The 19,805-nt window shown below is 38.2% G+C and overlaps 1 protein-coding gene across 1 annotated transcript in view; it reads right to left on the bottom strand.

Annotated features, from left to right (window-relative positions):
- The window catches only part of RASGRF2 (Ras protein specific guanine nucleotide releasing factor 2), a 189,458-nt gene that overhangs the window by 86,291 nt on the left and 83,362 nt on the right, over positions 1 to 19,805 (bottom strand). Inside the window, 6 exon segments of the mRNA XM_054578547.1 lie at positions 371 to 453; positions 7,262 to 7,398; positions 7,932 to 7,998; positions 8,867 to 9,027; positions 15,666 to 15,784; positions 16,458 to 16,567. Coding sequence (XP_054434522.1) covers positions 371 to 453; positions 7,262 to 7,398; positions 7,932 to 7,998; positions 8,867 to 9,027; positions 15,666 to 15,784; positions 16,458 to 16,567 — 677 coding nt within the window.

Raw genomic sequence — 19,805 nt, 5'->3', positions numbered from 1 at the left:
GATTTACACCTTGGGAGGAAGCCGAAAGCATCTGCTATACTTTGATCCATGCTCTGGTCTTGGACACATCGGGCTGTCCCAACTTTTTATACTGAACATGAAAATCTCGGTAATATTTTTCATCCTGAGTGAAGGCATATGGAACAGTATGAAAACAGTTTTTCTATGCTGTGAGTCAATAAACAATAAATCTGCAAAACCCTTTTGATCGTCTTGTTTATAATGGCATACCATGAATTATCATATTACTGTCGAGAAGCATTCACAACATGAAGCAGAATGATATTGAAGCAATATTTTATTCAGAGTTGTACATTCTCTACCAATTTGATCTTGATTAAAATACAAAGTAAAGTATTATAGCACTTACTTAATCATATGTGGCACAGTAACTTTGGAATTCTCTTCAAACACTATAGTCATTAAACCATTACACCGTATATTGTCCACGCACTGTGAAATTAAAAAATAGACAATTATAACCCACATGAAAACTAAGGCAGATCATACATTCTCAGAATTGCATATAGCCACAAAACAATTTAGTTTCTCATCTCTCTCTCTCTGTCTCTGTCTCTCTCTCTCTCTCTCTCTCTCACACACACACACACACACACACAATGGCAGGTAAATGTTATACATTGATGAACAGATTCAATGTCTAGACATCAAAATCATACACCTGGCAATACCTGAAGATGATATAAAGCCTGTTTTCCTGTAATGCTGTAATGTCTTCCCCAAATATTCTGACCACAACATCGCATTATCACAATTGTCTGGCAGGTGCAGCACCACTTCAGAGGTTTATTACCTTCTGGTGGTGACTGCCCTCTGCTATATTCATTCTCTGCCCTGCAGGGCAGGCAGAGGAGAAATGGTGGCTTCTTTAGAAGAAATTTGTCTTCTTTTTCACTAGTAAGGTCTGTGCCTGCTTCTCAGCTGCTTGTTTTGGTTGTGTTTGTTTTTGTTGGTTGGTTTTTGCCAACAAATTCCCTCCTTTTACTAGTTTCTCTAGCAGAGTTTCTATTGGCACCATGTTGGTTTGATGAGGATGCATTGTATCATTTCTCCTGTTTCTGGCAGATATGAAACTCTGTTCATCTTTTTCTCTTTTCTTTCTAAAAGGAACACTCAGGAACTTTTGCTGATTTTCTCTGCCTTCTTTACTTATATCTATGCTTTATCAATTTAAAATTTCTCTTTGCAATTACTTTGGGTTAGATAAGGATTTTATTTTGAATTATACATATTCCCAGTGAACAAAACAGAGAATAAAAAAAGTTTTAACAACTTTAAAATCAGAAATTACTTCTAGTAACTAGGACCCATGTGGTGCTTTATGACTGCAATTAAATGATGTGAAGAAGCTGATTGCCAGGTAACTTCACATAGATCCAGAGCTCCAGTTTATCCTAAACCCCCAACATCTAATGAAAGAGTAAATATGTAGCCCTGGCTGGGTTGCTCAGCTGGTTGGAGCGTCATCCCGTAAACCAAAAATTCGTGGGTTCTATCCCTGATCAAGACACATACGTAGGTTAAGGTTTTGATTCCTGGTTGGGGCACATATGGGATCTCTCTCTCTCTCTCTCTCATCAATAAACATATCAATCTCAGGTGAGGATTTTAAAATAATTAAAGAAGAGTAAATATGCATGTAAAAATCTTCAGATCACTGGCATCACTTGACTATTCAGTCCATTTAGTATATCAACCATTTTCAGATTTTTCTCTAAAAATTTGATTCCTCATGTCTTATGCCATTATTTCAATAACCAAGTATAGAGGATCCCAACTCTGGAAGTATAATGGGATATTTTAAAGTATACTTCAATTCACCTCCTTAAACTACAATATAAGGAAATAATATATATTTTTTTAAAAGTGAAGTGATATAATATGAACTTCAGAAAATCAGGGGACGGGAAGGGTCAAATCAAGGAACATGTATAAAGGAGCCATAGACAAAGCCAAAGTCGGGGAGGACTGAGGGTGGGATGTGGAGGTGGGTGAGGCAGGGGAAAGTGGTGGTGGGGAGAATGGAGACAAATGTATTTGAACAAGAAAAAAAAAGAAAGAGAAAATCAGGGGATACCTTTAAATGAATGTGTATACGAATAATTACATTGGAAGGCATGGTAAATATTCATTATCATATAAGCATGTGTCTTGGTAGTGTTACGGAGAAGAGTTTGAGCTCTTGGAAAATTAATTCAGGTCCCTTATTCAAGAAATATGTGATAATAAGCAAGGTGCCACCTATCTTAAAGGGCAACATTGAATTTATGTGAACTACAGTAAACCTTAAAATTACTAGGGTAACAAAAGCAGATTCCTGGGCCATGGCTATTCCAGTTCGGTATTGATGACTATGACTAGTGAGGGTCCTGGGAATATGTAAGTTTACAAAAGCCCCAGGCCGCTCCGACACAGCTGGTCCTCCTAAAGTGTTGAGAGTGACTCCTCCAGTAGGACTTTTGAGGGTTTTGCTTCAGGCAATAGCCATTCAAAAGGTCAGTGGTCTACTATGTCACCATGCTTTTTACCTTCTTAACATATCTAGGTAGTAGGAAGAAAGGGTAGATACAACTTTTTTTCTTTTAATTCACCTTTTTGTTACAATAGAAAATTCCCTATTGACTCCAGAAAAGCTATTCTAAGGAAAAGAGCATGTCAGCATGCTACACATTTGTCTATATGGGTCTATATTTTGACACTTCTGTCCAAACCAGGAAGCTCAGAGGTGAACTTCAATTCTGTATTTTAGTTAATACCCATAATTACAGAAAAATGTGTTTTATACACCATTATTGTATGACAGTAAGACAAGCACAAGTGAATGCACTACACTGAAATGAATGGTCAAATCTCCAGCTTCAGTTTTTTTCCTATAAATAGATGAAAAAAGGAAGAATTATTGCTCAGGACCATTAGCCACTTGCTCATTTTGTTGGAGGTGCCAACGGTTAATAATGGCCTTGCCGGTGTAACTAAAAGTGTAATTAATCATTCAAGCAATTGTAACTTCTAAAAATTACAGCTTCAGAGACAGAGGCCTGGCTTAACCAAAAGTTTTAATTTTTGCTCAGACTGCTTTATGTGAAACTGGGATTGTGTCAATACTCAAGAACCACTTTATTATCTTAAATAATAGCCATGTGTGATAAGTGTAACACAGTAGTTTAGCAAGGTGGCTTCAAATCAAGTCACAAAAAATTTCAGATTTAGCAAAATAAAGAATGACAAATAAAAGACAAAATAACAGCAATTACACTCATAATAGTTGAAAGAAAATTGAAAGAAAACGTTCATTTCCCTGGTCTGTGGATAGCTAAAATGAATAAATCTCCATCTGACATGAACTTACAAGAAACAGAAATAGTATAAAATGATAATCTCATTGATAATTACAGAAGTATAAACTGAAACCACTAGAAAACAATATCAGTTTTCTATTAAATAGAAAGTCTGATCAATGTGACAAAACTCAACTTTGACATGATTTTAAAGAGGGCTGCACAAGTGCCCTGCTGGTCATGTAGTCGAACGATGAGTTACAAGTTTCCTGAAGCATTTTGTCAGTCTGATGAGTCATGAATTATGAAATCATGAAAGTGATCAGGCCCTCTGTACCGGCCTTACCTGCTGTGGTGAAAATATACCAGCCAGGGACCTTGAAAGGAAAGAAACTCCCTGCACAAAGATGTTTAGCACCACAGCATATATTTGTGCTAAAACCAAGAAACTGCCTATATCATATGCCTAATATTTGGAAAAAGCTAGTAAAGTGGTACATTGATGTGGTAGAATATATACCTGTAAATATATAGTCTGATATATGAATATATATACTAATATATACTAGAAGACACCAATATGAAGAATTTACAGATATATAGAAAGATTCATATGAGGTAAAAAGCAAAAATGATACATATATATACACTGAGAGCCAAACTGTAAAATTATTTCTCTATGGCAGGACTGCGGTGGATTTAGAGACAGAAACAGCTGATTCACAGGATGGAGGTTGTCTAATATAATTGTACAAAAGTGATCTGTGGAACTTGTTAAAACTTGGAGGTATCTGAAATGCGGGTTCAGGAATCTGCACTTTTAAAAACCCTCGGGTAATTCTAATAAAGTTATCCATGGAAAATACTTTGATAAACACTTATTTAGTGTGCTGGGTGTTGGGAGTAATTTTTAGTTCCTTTTAGTGTCCATATTTTTACATATATATCATAAAATATTAAAGAGTACATTTTTAAGCATTCAGTAGGTTCAACTTATTAATAATGAATATATCCAGAGACATACTTGGGAGCCTGACAAATTCCATCTATGTATGAAGAGCACGTAATTTCCCCAATAAAATGAAAATACTTTAAGCAGAGAACAAAGCCAGTTGAGATGGAGGCTGCTGGGCAGCAGGCTAGGCTCAACTAATAGGGAGGGAGCTCCCTCCCTACCACTCATCATTCAAACTATGCATCAGGAAAATCAATACGTACCTCAGAACACTCACTGCCTTATCAGCTTTTAGGAGGAGCTGACACGTGACCATTCCCTCCTCCTTGATACATTTTCTCCTGTTGACTCCCAGGACACCATTGCCTCTTAGCTACCCTCCGACTGCACTGGTGGTTCCTTCTGAATCCTCTGCGCTGTCCTCCCCGACCCCTCTCTCAGGCCATGGCCCTCTTCTCACTTCTATCTACAGTTGCTCCCTGGGTGATCTCAACAGTTTCATATCCTGAAATATCACCTAAATGGCATAGAGTGTCCCACCTGGATCTAAACACTGGACTTTCATATGCCATTGCTTACTTAGCAGTTCCACTTAAATGACCTCCTCTTTCTTTTCCCTCTCACATTCTACTTCAGCCACACTGACCTTCATACTATTACTCAAAATATTCAGTGTCCTGCTGCTCTAGAGTTTTGAAATGGCTGTTCCCTCTGAGTGGAATGGCTTTCCCTTCCTGCATGTTATCTGCATGTTATCTCCATCACCTGCTACAGTTGTTTGGATGCTGTCTTCAGAATGAGATGACTACCTTTGAAGAACTGTAGTGATCTACACATACATACCCCCAGTAGCCCAATCACCTTCTTACTCTGCCCGGTCACCTTCTAACATAAAATAGTGTGTACTTATTTATGATGTTCATTTTGAGCTTTCCCTATACTAGAATGTAAGCTACACAAGGCAAGGGAACTTTTTGTTGTCATTGACTGGTATATAGCATCACTGCATAACACGATTTGTTGAATGAGTGAAATCCTAAGTGTCAAAGCCATACAATATCAAGGCTCTACTGAACATAGTAATTTCATTTAATGATATCATCATCCCTCAAAAAGATATAACTTCCTGTTAATGTCCTTCTCCAATTCAATTGTAGAAATATTCTAATGTAATTTAGCACACTGGCCATAGCAAATTGGAGAAACAGGAAGATGTTGTATGCTCCCGCCACAGGACACAGTCTAAGTAGACAGTCACATTTGAATGCTTGTGTCAGGCAAAGCACTGGGTACCTATCTTTAAAGGACCGGGCCTAGACTCATTCATGCACCCCAAGGGTCATGTCCCCCTCCTAACAATGCCTCACCAGACACCCTAAGAAAGGTCATTTAAAGCTTTTATCAACTATGTATCTTAGGATCCCCAGGTGAGTAAGGTAGAAGCTAGAAACAGCTAGAGAAACACCTTTTACTACTGCTATTCTCCCCATTCTTCCTACTTATCTTGGCTTCACAACACTTACAAAATTTTGTTGCATTATGTTGTCTACTTCCTTTTTTTTCCCTACTAGTATGCCTGATGCGATCAGAGACCATCGCCGCATCCCAGGTACCTAAGCGGTACCTGGCAGCACAAGGCGGTTGCTCAATCAGCGTTCATAGACCCGGCGAATGATTCGGAGTTTCATAGGTCAGAGATGCATTACAAACAAAAACTAAAGTATGAATTCATACAACATAGAGTTAATGAAAGCATTAATAAATCACCACAAAGATGTAATTATGCAAATACAGGAAATCCCACGTTTTCATTCCTTTGTTAGCCAAAAAGAAGTATCTTCACTCTTAGCTATTTATTCACCATCAAAGCAGTCGTGGGTGTATGTAAGTAAAAATCCTGTAAAGAATGTTTAGAGTGCTAATAAAAGACCTGGATTACATTTGAGTCCTGATTCAACACAGTTATGTAACTTTGGGCATTTAGCCTTCCAAACCTCAGGTTTCTCAGCTGTGAAATGGGACAAATATTTCTGTTTACCTTCAGAATACCGTGATAAAGGTCAAATGAGACTAAGTCTGAAAAATTTATTTGCCATATAAAAATAACTATATTTGACATTTATTCTCTTTCTATTTCCCTCAGTTTTCAGCCACTCAGAAAAAAAAATTAAGTATCTAAATAACTATGGCATAGTTCAGATTTTTACCTAAGTCTTTTGTATAAATTACTACGAGCTCTTCAAGATAAAAGAGACAAAAGAATCTATAGTATAGGCCTTTTCTATTTCCCTCATCTTTCTTGAGGTAACAACTTTGAAGATAATTATCAAGCTTTCTTTTAATATTTTCCTTACACAAACAGTTCCCTCCTATGTTGGTTAATGGAGCCAAAATTAATGTACAGCTTTGATTTTAAAATGCCCAAGTCCAATCATGACTAATTTTGACATATTTCCAAATCCTGAATAAATGCAATGATGCCCTAATTGGATATTGCTGATTAGGGAAAAATAAGCAATTTTTTTTCCTATTTTTTTCCATATGAAATACAGAAGCTCAATTTTGGATTTCATACTACAGACAGTATGTCTTCTTTGTGTGAGTCCTTCATTTGTGGCTTCTCACCATAGCCCTTGTTGGCTGTTTTTGTATCTCTCACCATTTTCCTACCTCAGGAACAAATAAGAAAAAAAAATCCGCTGGGGTCACTGGTGAATTTATTATCATCAGGAATATTTTAACACTGTTCAACACGAGTGATTACATTTTAAAATTGTACAAAATGCCCAGGAACTAAAATGCAATAACTACATTTCATGTAAACTTTAACCATAAAAAGAAAACAAAAAGCATATGATTCCAGCATATCAAAATATATAGTGGTAATATAGAGCAACGAGATGTAATTTTTTATAAAAATAAATCAACTCTAAAAACTCTCCCCAAAATTTAATGTCATGAAATTAAAAAAAAAAAAAAAAGCTTTTAGCAAAAGCCACTGGCTTACTTGACTTATGTCGCTTGTCCAAGCAGCTTTCTCCTGGCGTGAAGGTGCTAACAAGACTACAGTGAAAGGGGCAGCATCTGGAGGCTCCACCGCTATTTTAAAATCCAGGTGTCCAAACACTTGTCCAGAACCTTTGGCTTTAATACACATAAACCAAAAAATTAGATGTGAATACGAAACTATGAGTAATAGCTGCTTTCCTGTAGTTGTAGTAATGTGATCAGTGTTTGAGTCCAGAATCCCATTTCAGCAATATGGTACTTCTCCATCATAGGGGAGGCTTTACGAAGCTCAGAAGCAGATAAAAAAGCTCAGGTCTGCAGGTAACTCAGGACTATGATCCTGGTCTCCCTTTCATTTCAGGTTTTGTTTTGTTTTGTTTTTAATTTCCATTATCTACAGAGTTCTAATTTAATTATTTTCTTCTCTACCTGACACTGAAAATTCACTATCATGAGACAAATTCAGTAAATTGTGAATTCTCAACGATGGTTTAACAAGGTTTACAGGTTAGATGGCTCAACAGAATTTTTCATACACAAATGACTTCAGGGAGTGTATTCTCAGCATCTCTACTGTCTCCTTAAGCAGCTCTTTTTAGCTATAAACAAATGAAAACCATAGGACTTTTTAATTCTAACATAATTCTAAGTGATGGATTCTGACTTACAGTCATCATCGCTTGCATCGGGCTCCTCAATCAAGGTACATTCTATTAGAGACAGAACCCCACCTGTCTGGAAAGAAGCCATTTTTTCATTAGGAGGCCAAGAATCTTGCATACGTTGGGAAGCTCTGATTTGCAGACTTTATACTCAAGTTGCCATAGAAGAAAGCATAGCAATTCAACATCATAAATAACTTTTATAGATTCCAAAATTAAATTTACATGTGTAAAAGTAATTGAATTCATTTAACTTCATGATTCTTCTCCCCAACCCATTCTCACTCCCAATGTTTATTAAATTTAGCAAGTCAGTCTACAGGAGACAAGATGGCACCTTAGGGGCCTTTGGAGGGAATGCAGCTCAGCAAAGGCTGAACTCACCAACCAGGAAGCGGCTGAAGGAGTAGAAAGCCATTATCATGGTGTTAGACAATATTTTCAGGCACTAATAACAGAAAGCAGAGAGTGGCAAATCTTTTCTGTCAAGGGCCAGATACTAAATCTTGTAGGCTTTGCAAGCCATATGATTTCTATTGCAACTACTCAAATCTGCCATTTTTAAAAGCAGGAGAGCAACCACAGATAAAATGTAAACAAATGAGCCTGAGCCTGGCTGTGTTTCAGTAAAACTTTATTAATAAAAATAGGCACTGCAGTAATATGATAAGATTTTTGTAGCTCAGTAGTCATTAACTAGTAATAATTTTATTCAAGTTATGATTTTAATTGTACTTCTTAACTGTAATGCATACTTACTTTCTATTTCTTTAGAGCCACATGACAACAAAGTAAATGTCAAGATTGGTACCTGTACATTACCTCACTATGCAATTGTGACAATATTTTATGATACCAGTATTGGAAAGTCATAATTAAATCAACCTTAATGCTTCTTAAATGCACGAAACATAAATGGAATAGTCATGTAAAACCAGTACCTTGAGCAGATGCAGCTTTCCTCCTGAACTTCTTGTACAAATTAAGAAGTGTTTTGTAAATAAGAAGCATTGTCTCTCTCCTTCCTTTTTCAAAGACAATGAACCCAGGCGAACTTTACTAAGTTTCCCTTTCTCAACAGAAGGTACTTGAATAAGAGAACCTGGTGATCACAAAAATGAAGAATACACAGCAATTAAAACTCTGTGAAGGGAGAGCCCTTCCTGATGCAGTAAACACCGAAGATTCATTGGATGCACCATTGGAATGAGTAAATCCCCTACACTTTGAGCAGAAGAAACAATGCATTGTGTTTTAAGAGTCATGCCAGTTCCTACTATTTTTATAAAACACTTTAGAATTGATTATTGATCCCTAAGCTGGAAAATAAGTTGGGAAGAAAGCCATATTGGATTCAAAGAAGGAGGCACTTCTGCCATCTGTCCTTGGTGATTTGACCTCAATGAACTTATTAATCTAACAATAAAGTACATATTGCATAAGCACATATGGTAATAAAATAACATAATAAAAAGCAAATAGAATTTATTCTTCCTGAAGCACTGAAGGAGGATAAGTAACATATTAAAAGCATTTACTTTGTATTTTAAAATGGAATGTACAATATATGCATATTATAAAAATATACAAATTATATAATTCAACATAATTTAGTTAAGACTATTTTTAAAAGATAAGCTATTTCAGTTTACATTTAAATTATACATGATAAAAATTCTTGGTGGAATCTAAATGGAAAAGAAACCTCATAAAGTCTATACTCAGGGCATTCCTGTGATCAAAACTATCTTCCATTCCATGTGAGAAATTTTATATAGACTTTACATAATTTTACCCTAGTAAGGACCTTCCACCTCCAAAATAAAATTCCAATCTAAATTAAATATCAAACTCAAAAGTAGTAAGATTTGTGCAAATACCTTACTTCTGAAGTGGCCTGAGCCAATATTATTTACTATTTGTTAATCTCTACCATCTTCTTCAAATGCACCCTTAGAAAGGCTCAGATAAACTTCTTAAACACCATTCAGTATATATAAAACCCTTAAAAATTAACAGTGGCCATCTCTGAGAGGTAAGACTGCAGGCAACCTGTTTTCCTCTTCATATATTTTCTGGGTTTCCTGACTTTTTTTAATGAGCACAGATTAAAGTCAGGAAGTAAAAGCAATAAATTCTTCATAGACCCAAAATCGTAAAACTATGATTGTTGATCACAAAATGTTCACATTAACATGACTATTCCAAAAAGCACCTACTTTCTAATGAAGATCTAAAGGTGTACAGGGTGGTAAAGGGCTCAAAGCTTCCATGCCCACATTCCATCTACCTAGGCGTTGGGTGGGCTCCTTGACAGAGAGAGGCAGCTACTGGGGCCTCAGAATAGCATGGAAAGAGTCCTGGGCAGGGCATGGGACTGGCGAATGGAGGGCAGGAGAAGGCTTGATCCTGCTGAAGCAGCAGGCAGGCGGAGAGCGAATGGGGGAGATGAGGAAGGTGGGGGCAAACTGGCAGAGAACATAGACAGCAAGCAATTAAATTGGAAGAGTAAAGAAGGGATAGGAAAAGCTCAAGGCAGGACACCTAGAGAAGTAGAGGAACAAGTAACAGCAGCAAAAGGATTGTACTCAGGGGACTCACGGGCTGGAATCAAAGCCAGAGGAAATATTTCAGAGCTCCCGGGTCTTCCCCTCATTTTACACAAGGGGAAATTGAGGCCTGAGAGGCTAAACAGCTCTCCGTGTTTAGCATCTTAGAGTGGCATGGCCCAGAGATGGCAGTGGATTCAGCGTCATAAAAACTGAAACCTGAAAAGGGGATCGATGGCAAAAGGTGGTAAGTTCCAGCTTTGCCACTGGTGGTCGTGAGTCACCCAGGCAGATCGGTGGGGGCAGAGTGACAGACAGGGGCTTAGGCGGACACCTTGGTGGACAAGTGGGTTTGGGAGACATTTCCAGAAAGAATTTCACCAAGGCTATGAAAACTCAATAATAATACATTCATTGGTAAATGCTTCTAGCATTTAATTATTTCATAAATCAGAAATTATAGGATACACTGTTAACTCATGTATTAGCAATTACTGTAAATTTCAGCTTTGAGTTTAAAAAAATAAATGTTTCCTTGGCAACTACACTCAAATATGCTTGATCTATAACTGTTCACCTCATATCCAACTAGAAAGCTGCATGTTTAGGTATCTGTATAGAAATATATACAGCTCAATTAGAAGTGAGCAGTTTCAACACTTTGGTTTGGTTTATAAAATAATTATATTGAAAAAACATGTTAAGTGGATTTTTCACTTTAATCTTATACTTGACATGATGTTTCAACACAACCATGAGACTTCAAGATTCCTCTCTAGTTAATACAAATAGAGAAATAATTAGTATTAAATTAGTGATTCCTCAGTATCAGACCATTGCTAGGATATGGTCCTTTGCATCTCTACCATCTCTGCCTAATAATTGGGGTCAACGTGCAACACAACATTATTTTAATCACTAAAATCCCATAGAGCAGCATTCAAGACTGGCTAATGCTTGTTTTCTTTTTTTCTTTTCTCTTTTTGTTTTACCGTTTTTTAACCCTGGTTTTATTGAGAATTAATTAACATGCATCATTGTATAAGTTTAAGGCACACAGCACAATATATGTTTGATTTACTTATGTTATGAAATGATTACCACAACAAGGTTAGTTAGCATCCATCATATAGAAACAATAAAAAGAAAAAAAAATTCACCTTGTGGTGAGAACTCTTAGGATCTACTCTCTTAACAACTTCCCTATGTACCATACAGCAGTGTTCACCACGGCCGTCAGGCTCAACATCACGTCCCTAGCACTTATTTACCTTAGAACTGGAAGTTTCTACCTTTTGACCACCTTCCTCCAATGCCACCTCCCCCACCTCTGACCCCCCTCTAGTAACCACAAATCTGATCTTTTCTTCTATGCGTTTGTAGTTTTTTGTTTTGTTTTCTAGATTCCACACACAAGTGGACTCATACAGTATTTGTCCTTCTCTGTCTTGCTAATTTCACTTAGTATATGTCTTCAGTTTCCATCCACGTTGTCAAAAATGGTATTATTTCCTTCATACTTTTTATGGCTAAATAATACCCCATTGAGTGTGTGAGTGTGTGTACATATCACAACATCTTTATCCATTCATCATCGATGAGCACTTGGGTTGTTTCCCTAGCTTGGCTATTGTAAATAATGCTGCTGCTGTGAACGTGAGGGTGCAGATATTTTTTCAAGGTAGTGTTAGTATTTTTGTTTTCCTTAGATATATTCCCAGAAATGGAATTGCTGGATCATATGGTAGTTCTATTTTTAATTTTCTGAAGAATCTCCTTACTGTTTTCTATAGTGGCTGCACCAATTTACAATCCTACCAATAGTGCACAAGGGTTCCCTTTTCTCCACATCCACACTAGCATTTGTTACGTCTTGTCTCTTTAATGATATAATGCCATTAATCTTAATTCCACTAGTAGTGAAAAAGGATGAAGAGCAGTTTCCAGGTATTGGGTTAGGCATTTGAGAAGGTGTAAGTATTGCTAGACCCCATGCTACAATTTCAAAGGACACTGGTACACTGAAAGGACCTAATTTTGAGTGTGGGAATGATTAAGGTACCAAGAAGTCCATGTCTAACTCTCAATGCATTTCGCTCTGAATCCAGTCACCTTTATTGAATTTTCTTGATTCACATTTCCACAAGACAATATTGACTCTGTATAATGGGTTCCGTACAAAATGTCAATTTAGAGTACCTTGATCTTCTACTAAACTTCATGTATATTTTATGCTATTGAAAATAGAATCCCATTCCAAAATTTGGATCATGGTTTTTAAAGTTTATATAATAATCTCACAGGCACTAGTTTATGTGCTTCTGTGAGCATTAATTCCCTTAATCTTCACAAGAACCCTAAAATAGAGGTTCTACAACTTAAGGAGATATAACTGAGGCAAAGAAAGGTTAATTCAATTGCCCAATATCACAACAAAAAAGCAGGAAAGACAGCATTTGAATTTCCGTGACAAGGCTACACTGTCTTCCTGTTATTGCCTCAGACACTTATACATTTATTTGTTCAGCAAACTTTAAATAGATTTTGGAAGGTAAACGACAATATCAGTCCACTGCTACGATACAGTCCTTTGCATCCTACCCATCATCTCTCTAATAATCAGAATCAGTTTATAATAAAAGTCCTTTTATTTCAATTACTAAATTCCTACGGATTGACATTTAAGATCAGCTGAGGCTGCTCTTCTCAGGAGACCATTCAGAGAACATGGGTGACATATTTTTTTTCTTCCTCAGAATAAAAATTCATTTAAGGTTGAAACCACACACATATACATGCACACCACACACTGAACACACCTGATATCACCCCTAACAGTAAATAACACAGAAATGATTGTAGTCCATTTCATAGAAAATAGAATCCCTCAAAGTTTCAAAGAATTATTTTTTAAACCACCTCCAAGGGTTTTAAAGCCTGTGAAGGATATTTAGTAAGAGTGATAATAGATACAACGAAAGCAAAACAAGACAAACTTTAAAAACTGTCTGTAATTTGATTACTTTTTACTTTCATATTAAAGTCTGATTTTTTTAAGCCACCATTACTGAATAATTCCTAAACAGACTAACCAAACGAAACCATACAGAAAAATACTGCTGAAAGGCAAATCATTGCATTAACATCAATACAATAATAACATCAGATATATTAATAGCTCACAGGAGTGCCTTAAACATATGATACAGACCAAGCAATAAATAACATCCAGGCTTGAATTAAAGGGAGCAGTGGCTTGTGATGGATTTTTCCCCCAGGTGCAATGAAAAGAAATATGACTTATTCAATATATTCAAACTTCGGGCATTTTTCATTACAGATGTTTTCACAAACTTAGATCAAAACAGTCTAAGTTTGTAGAAATATAGTAAATGTTTATAATCACCACTTTCAATCAAAAGTTATTTCACAAATGAAATACTAGTAATAGAACATTTTGTTTCTATTCTCAAATATTATAAAGCTCAAAGTCAAGTAGTAAGTACTTTTCAGTAAACTCTAAACACAACAAAAATACAAAATAAGACACCTTACAACCAAAACTGCGATTCAACAAGCAATTCAACTTAATCCAATGACCGTCTTCTAAGGTATCTATCAGAGAAAACATTATACAAGGCAAGAGAGAAGGCACAAACATTGTCCTTCGGAGTCATAATTCCTGGGACAGACAGGCATGCCAACAGGTACCTATAACACACGAGGATAAAATACCTGCACCAGGAGCAAGGAGCCTTGGAAACGAGGAGGAGGGTTAATCCATTCTCACTGCAGGGGAGGGGTCGGGAAGGGGAAGGGGAAATTTTAAAAAGGCTTGTTAGAGGTGTGCAACCTGAGCCTGGTAGGACAAGCAGACCTTTAAGAGGCATGAGAGAGATGGGTAAGGGCATCCCGGCCTCCGGATCGGAGGGTGGCACAGGTAAGGTCACAGAGGCGGGCGAGCGCCTGGAAGGCAGGAGCCAGGGCAGGGACGTCGCGGGTGCAGAGGGGCAGAAGGGAAATTAAGAAGGCCTGGCGTTGTTAGCATTACACTCCACTATTATTTTTTTAATTAATAGTGAAATCCAAAAATGAAAAAAGGTATCATTTCCTAAAATATACTCCCAAACTTTAACATATGTGTGATTTCTCTTTGTAAATAAATAATAGTAGAATTGCATGTGTTAAATTTCTTAAGTATCCTATGCAAAAATTAACGTGCACAGCACAAATAATGTCTGGTGTGATGAGGTAAAAAAATATTTTAAGCAGCACATTTTGGTACGCAATGGAAACGCAAAGTATCTTTAAATAATATTGGCATATTACAAACTACATCAAGAGTTAGTCCCAAATTTATGTGCCACTCTTCACTAAACTCAAAATTATAAATGTGTGCAATATACTGTCTCAAATCAATTCCATGAGGCATGCCCTCTCCCCAAAAACGCCTAAGCATTTTAATAGAATTTGGGGTGTGGTTTACTTTCTGCACTTTTGAAAGCGAGACGCAGAGGAATATGCATCGTTAAGCTATTCTGTCTCCAAGGTTTCCAGCACAAATATCTTCAACTCTTCAAAAACTTAATTTACTGGGTGAGGCGACCAAAGCACATGCCACACACAAGATGCCTTCGCCATTACTGAAGTGTGGCAGGGCCCAAGCGTGACAGGTCATGGTAACTGGAGCTACCAGTTGAATCAAACCACATCATGTGGAGCCTCCAGCAGTGCTGATGAAAAATGGGAACAAGAGACAGCTGTTTCCACTTCGGACATTGTCCCCACTGCCATATGAAAGAGATTTAAGTAATTCAAGTTTCTCTTGGGCCTGTGCCCGGGTGTCGTCACCACCTGGCACTGACACTCCAATCGGCCAGACCGATCTGCCCTCATTGGAGCTGCCGAGAATGCAAGGCCCAATGAAGCGAGCGCAGTCACAATGTAACTCTCTGTGCCACTGGTGCTTTATTGTTACTGTGTTGTGGTGCGTCATGGCCCCTGAAAAGAAACAGCACAGAGGTGGGTCTCAACCACAGCCTCGGTCAGGACCGTGGGAATATCCTGCACAAACCACATTAATCAAACTGCTAAGTCAAGCCTGCCCCCAAATGCTTTCCTGGATCTGCCAGTGATAATGCGACAAAAGCAGAGATCACTTAGATGGTGGGTCCACCGAATAAGGACTTACCTTGGCGGATAAAAGTTTGGCTGGTGTCCAGCAAAATATCACAGCCCTCTACGATCATCCTTTCGATGGCAAGGTTTTTCCTTATGTTTTCAGTGTCACTCACTTCGTCATGCATTACCCTGTCAGACACAACACAGAGAGGACCACTGTCAGAGATGTTTTGTGTTGCCCTCGCAGGTAAACAAACGAGAGCTCCCCCTGGGAACTTGGATCAGTGGAACTGGGGCTGTCAGGCTTCCACTGGACGTCCCGGCTTCGACAAGCCATGACCCAAAGCAAGGTCAATGTGAGTCATGACTAAATGATGAGCGGGTCAGTGATCAATGAGTATCCTGGGACTCCTGCTGGTATATGCAACAGGAAAGCAACACATTTTATGAAAAGCTTTCAGTGAAGATTGCCATTAGGATACCATTTGTTAGAGGCTGAATAAATTAGAGACCTTTATACCATTTATCCAATATAAGCTAAAGGAACAGATATAAATAACTGTCTGAAACACTGAAAAGCTACTGATAAATCCAAGATATACCTTCTCCAGCTTCCTGACAAATAAGAATACAAAAGTGCGACCCAAAGTCATTTTTTTCCTATTACGCGCAAGAAATACGAACATTCTCAAGCTTAAACCAAAGTACATCCAGTCTCGAGAGCTATCATCAGATTTTCAGGTGGATCTGAGAAGCTGGATTGCGTCTTGCGTCTTGCTCCCTGGACATACAATTAGGTTTCCACAGAAGACTAACTTACTGCTTTCCCGTAACAGGCCATTACTGTAAGTTCTCTGCGTACCTGGACAGTTCCTCTAGTTTTGATTTGGCAAACTCCAGGCTTTTCCTCTCCACGTGTTCATGGGGTGTGTGAGCTAGGAGTTCGTGAAGTGTGATGATATACCTGGGGATCTAAACGCAAACAAAGACCAGTGTGAGCAAGTGGGCAGGGCGCGCAACACCAGACACGTTCTCCTCCTCCATCACCACTTCCAAGACGCTCATCTCTGCTCTGACCGTTTTAATTGTTTTACAACATATTTTTAAGAAATATATTTTAAAACATTTAAAATGAACTATTCTTCAAACTACACACACACACACACACACACACACACACGCCCCTTTCCCAAGAACACAGGAAAAGAGTAATAAATTACGATATTACAAAGACACAATTGATTCTTTAGATTTTTTAAATATAATTACACATTTCTTAATTGTAATTTTTGAAAATTCATTCATAGGGAAACATATAACTATCATCAAGTCACTTGAGGCTGTATTTTATATACGTGTGCCTGTTTAAAAATTTTTTTAAAAAACTGACAATCCTACTGCAATGTTTCTTTAAGAATTAAAACTTGGGATTGAGATATGTTCACCCTTGTGACACTCTGATCCTGCTTTACCTCAATTCATCCTTCTAGCAGTAGAAAGTATTGTTTAATTAGATTATTTATTTGTACTTTTGTTTATAAACAGACTAACTGCTTGTCAAAAGCAGAAATTCCACCAACCCTATGAAGTTTTTAATAGACTAGAGATTTAACTCAAGTTACAGTGATTCAACATATTTATTTTTTACTGGCTTAGAAATTACAATTTTTTAGAAAATTGTAATTTCTAAGCCATTAAAAATTGTAAAATTAAACCCAGGGGCAGTGGGTTTAATTTTAATAACATATATGAACAATAGCTACCATAACACTGCTCACTATGGGTCAATCAGGTGCTTGAGGTTTCGTGCATCCAATCTTCCAAACATAAGGATTCTTTCCCATTTTACAGATAAAGGAAACAAAGTGTGAAAGATTTGGTCATAGTAAATGGCAGAGCCGGCCATGAGCCCAGCCCCGACCAGTGCACTAGCCCAGTATAACAGCTTCCCGGGGCCTTTGGGGTAGCACCTTGCATTCTGACCTGAGGTGTTAGCAGCTCTGTCCCCAGGTCTGCTTTTGCTCTTCTGAAGGTGGTGGCTTTTATCGGGTATTTACTAATATTTATTAGATGCCCACATTTATGGGGGAAGCACGGAGGGCAGCGCCATCAGCACAGACATCGGTCTGCATTTCTACTCTGAGATCACATCCTGGGAATGTCTTCAAGCCGCGCTTTCAGCAGTGCGTAGAGACTCCCTAGTCATGGGACGGTGAGGAACAGGAGGCCCCTCCATCCAAAGGCGTTCTGCCTCCTCATCCCATACACTTCTCACCAAGACAGCCTGCAGGGCTCTCCGGCTAGGTGAAGGCTCCTGGAATAAGCGTGCTTTCAAGTACCGCTTTGCATAATCCCCTAACTGATAGCAGTCTGCCTCTAAATTAGTAGTTCTAGAAGAAAATCAAGGCAATTGCCAGCTAAGGTACCCAATTTTTCATAACAAAGAGGGTAGGGGTGAGAGAGCCCAGCTACTTATAACATACCGAAAACCCACAACACTAAGTGTAGTCAATAGCTCCGATCCTTCCCCCATTAATTCACTCTATTTTAGAGAGCTCCTTGGCTGAGAGGGAAGAGAATAGATTTGAAATTTAGTAACAATCCCTTTCCCCTTTCTAATGGAGGAACAAACAAGCCTGAAACAGCAAAAAAGTGAGCAAAGAACGTTCTGCAGAGAAGTGGATGACTCTGCCGAAGAGCTCACCTGTATGTTCAAGAGCTAATTATAAATCTGTTCCCCAAAAACCCAAGAGTCATAGAAAGTACTGTCTAGGCCAGAGATTTTCAACCTTTTTCATCTCATGGCACACATATACTAATTACTAAAATTCTGTGGCACATCAAAATAAAATTAATCTTTGCTGCTCTGCCAAAAAAAAAAGAAAAGATGTATAATTTTGATTCATTTACACCAGACAACTCTGATCATGTTGGCTGTTGTCATTTTTTTTTTAATTTGAAAATGTTAGGGAAAAGAGGTCAGTGCCCCTGACTAAAAAGTCATATATTGCATATTTTAAAAATTCTCAGGGCACATCAGTTGAAAATCACAGATCTAGATGAATCATAATTCTGCTTTCAATTATGGAACAATATTTTTCACTTTATAGACATTAATTAGCTTGCTCTCCAAGTATAGTAAACAAGCGGCTACTTTCTGGAGAACATCTCATCTTGCTGCTCTTGTCAGAAGCAGGTTCCACGACCAGCTTACCTACGGGTTTATGAGCAGCTGAGCCCAGTTTAAACAGTCCCAGGCAAACCACTGTCTTTGCTAAATTTTTTTTAAAAAGTGAAGCATCCCACCCTCACCCAAGGTGTCCAGCCTACCCCAGAGCGAGGCAGCAGCACCCCTGCTAAGCAGATGCAGAGGGACGTAGGTGTGCCTCCACCACCTGAGGGAGAAAATGCCTTCAATACTATTTTACCTCATTAGTGAAAGGACCAAAAGGGAACAAGAAGGGTAGAATGGGCATGGGCCTTGTAATAAAGAACTTTTAAACTTCTTTATGTTCCATATGTCACTCCAAAGGGACAGCAGGAAGGAGAGATACTGATGAGAATAAAGCCATTGGGGAGCAAACTGATGATTTCCCCGCTTGGTCCATTCAAAAAGTAGTTATAGGGAAGTAAAAGAGTTATGAGGAAGCAAATAAAGAACACAATTCAGTGCTCTTTCAATTTGCCCATTTCTTGCAGTTGGACCAATTCTGGCCAAATTCTTTAAGTTTGAGGCTTCTCCCAGAGCAATGGCTCTCATCAGCTGAGGTTTTGGTTACCCTGGCCCGGAAGAAGCCAGAGAATCTCAACATCTGACCCTTTAGTTAAATTTTAGGGTTTGGGGCCACCACAGTCTTGGCAGGGGTGGAGAAGGTTGGGGGGGTAGGCTAACACCAGGCTTCTTAAGCCACCACATAGTTACCCAACCAACCTTTCAGAGCAAGTCTAGTGAGAGCAGGATCACAGAGTCAGAGAGCTAGTGGTCGGGAGATAACTAGAACTCAGCTGCCTCAGTTTTGAGATCTAGAAATGGAGATTTAGATTGGTTCATTTATTTTCCCCATGGTATGACTAGGGTGAGCAAGACACCCTGATCTCCTAGAGATTTCCAATCCAATGGTCCTCATCCGATAGTTTAAGAAGCTTTGAGCGTCAATCAAAATGCCAAGTCATTGTTATTGGGCTTAAGCTCCATGAGGAGGGAGGGAAG

The sequence above is a fragment of the Pteronotus mesoamericanus genome, unplaced genomic scaffold, assembly GCF_021234165.1.
Source record: "Pteronotus mesoamericanus isolate MK-2021 breed Mesoamerican mustached bat unplaced genomic scaffold, CSHL_Meso_final contig_50, whole genome shotgun sequence".
NCBI lineage: Eukaryota > Metazoa > Chordata > Mammalia > Chiroptera > Mormoopidae > Pteronotus > Pteronotus mesoamericanus.
The sequence above is the reverse complement of the archived record's forward strand: the minus strand, read 5'-3'. Positions and strand labels throughout refer to the sequence as shown.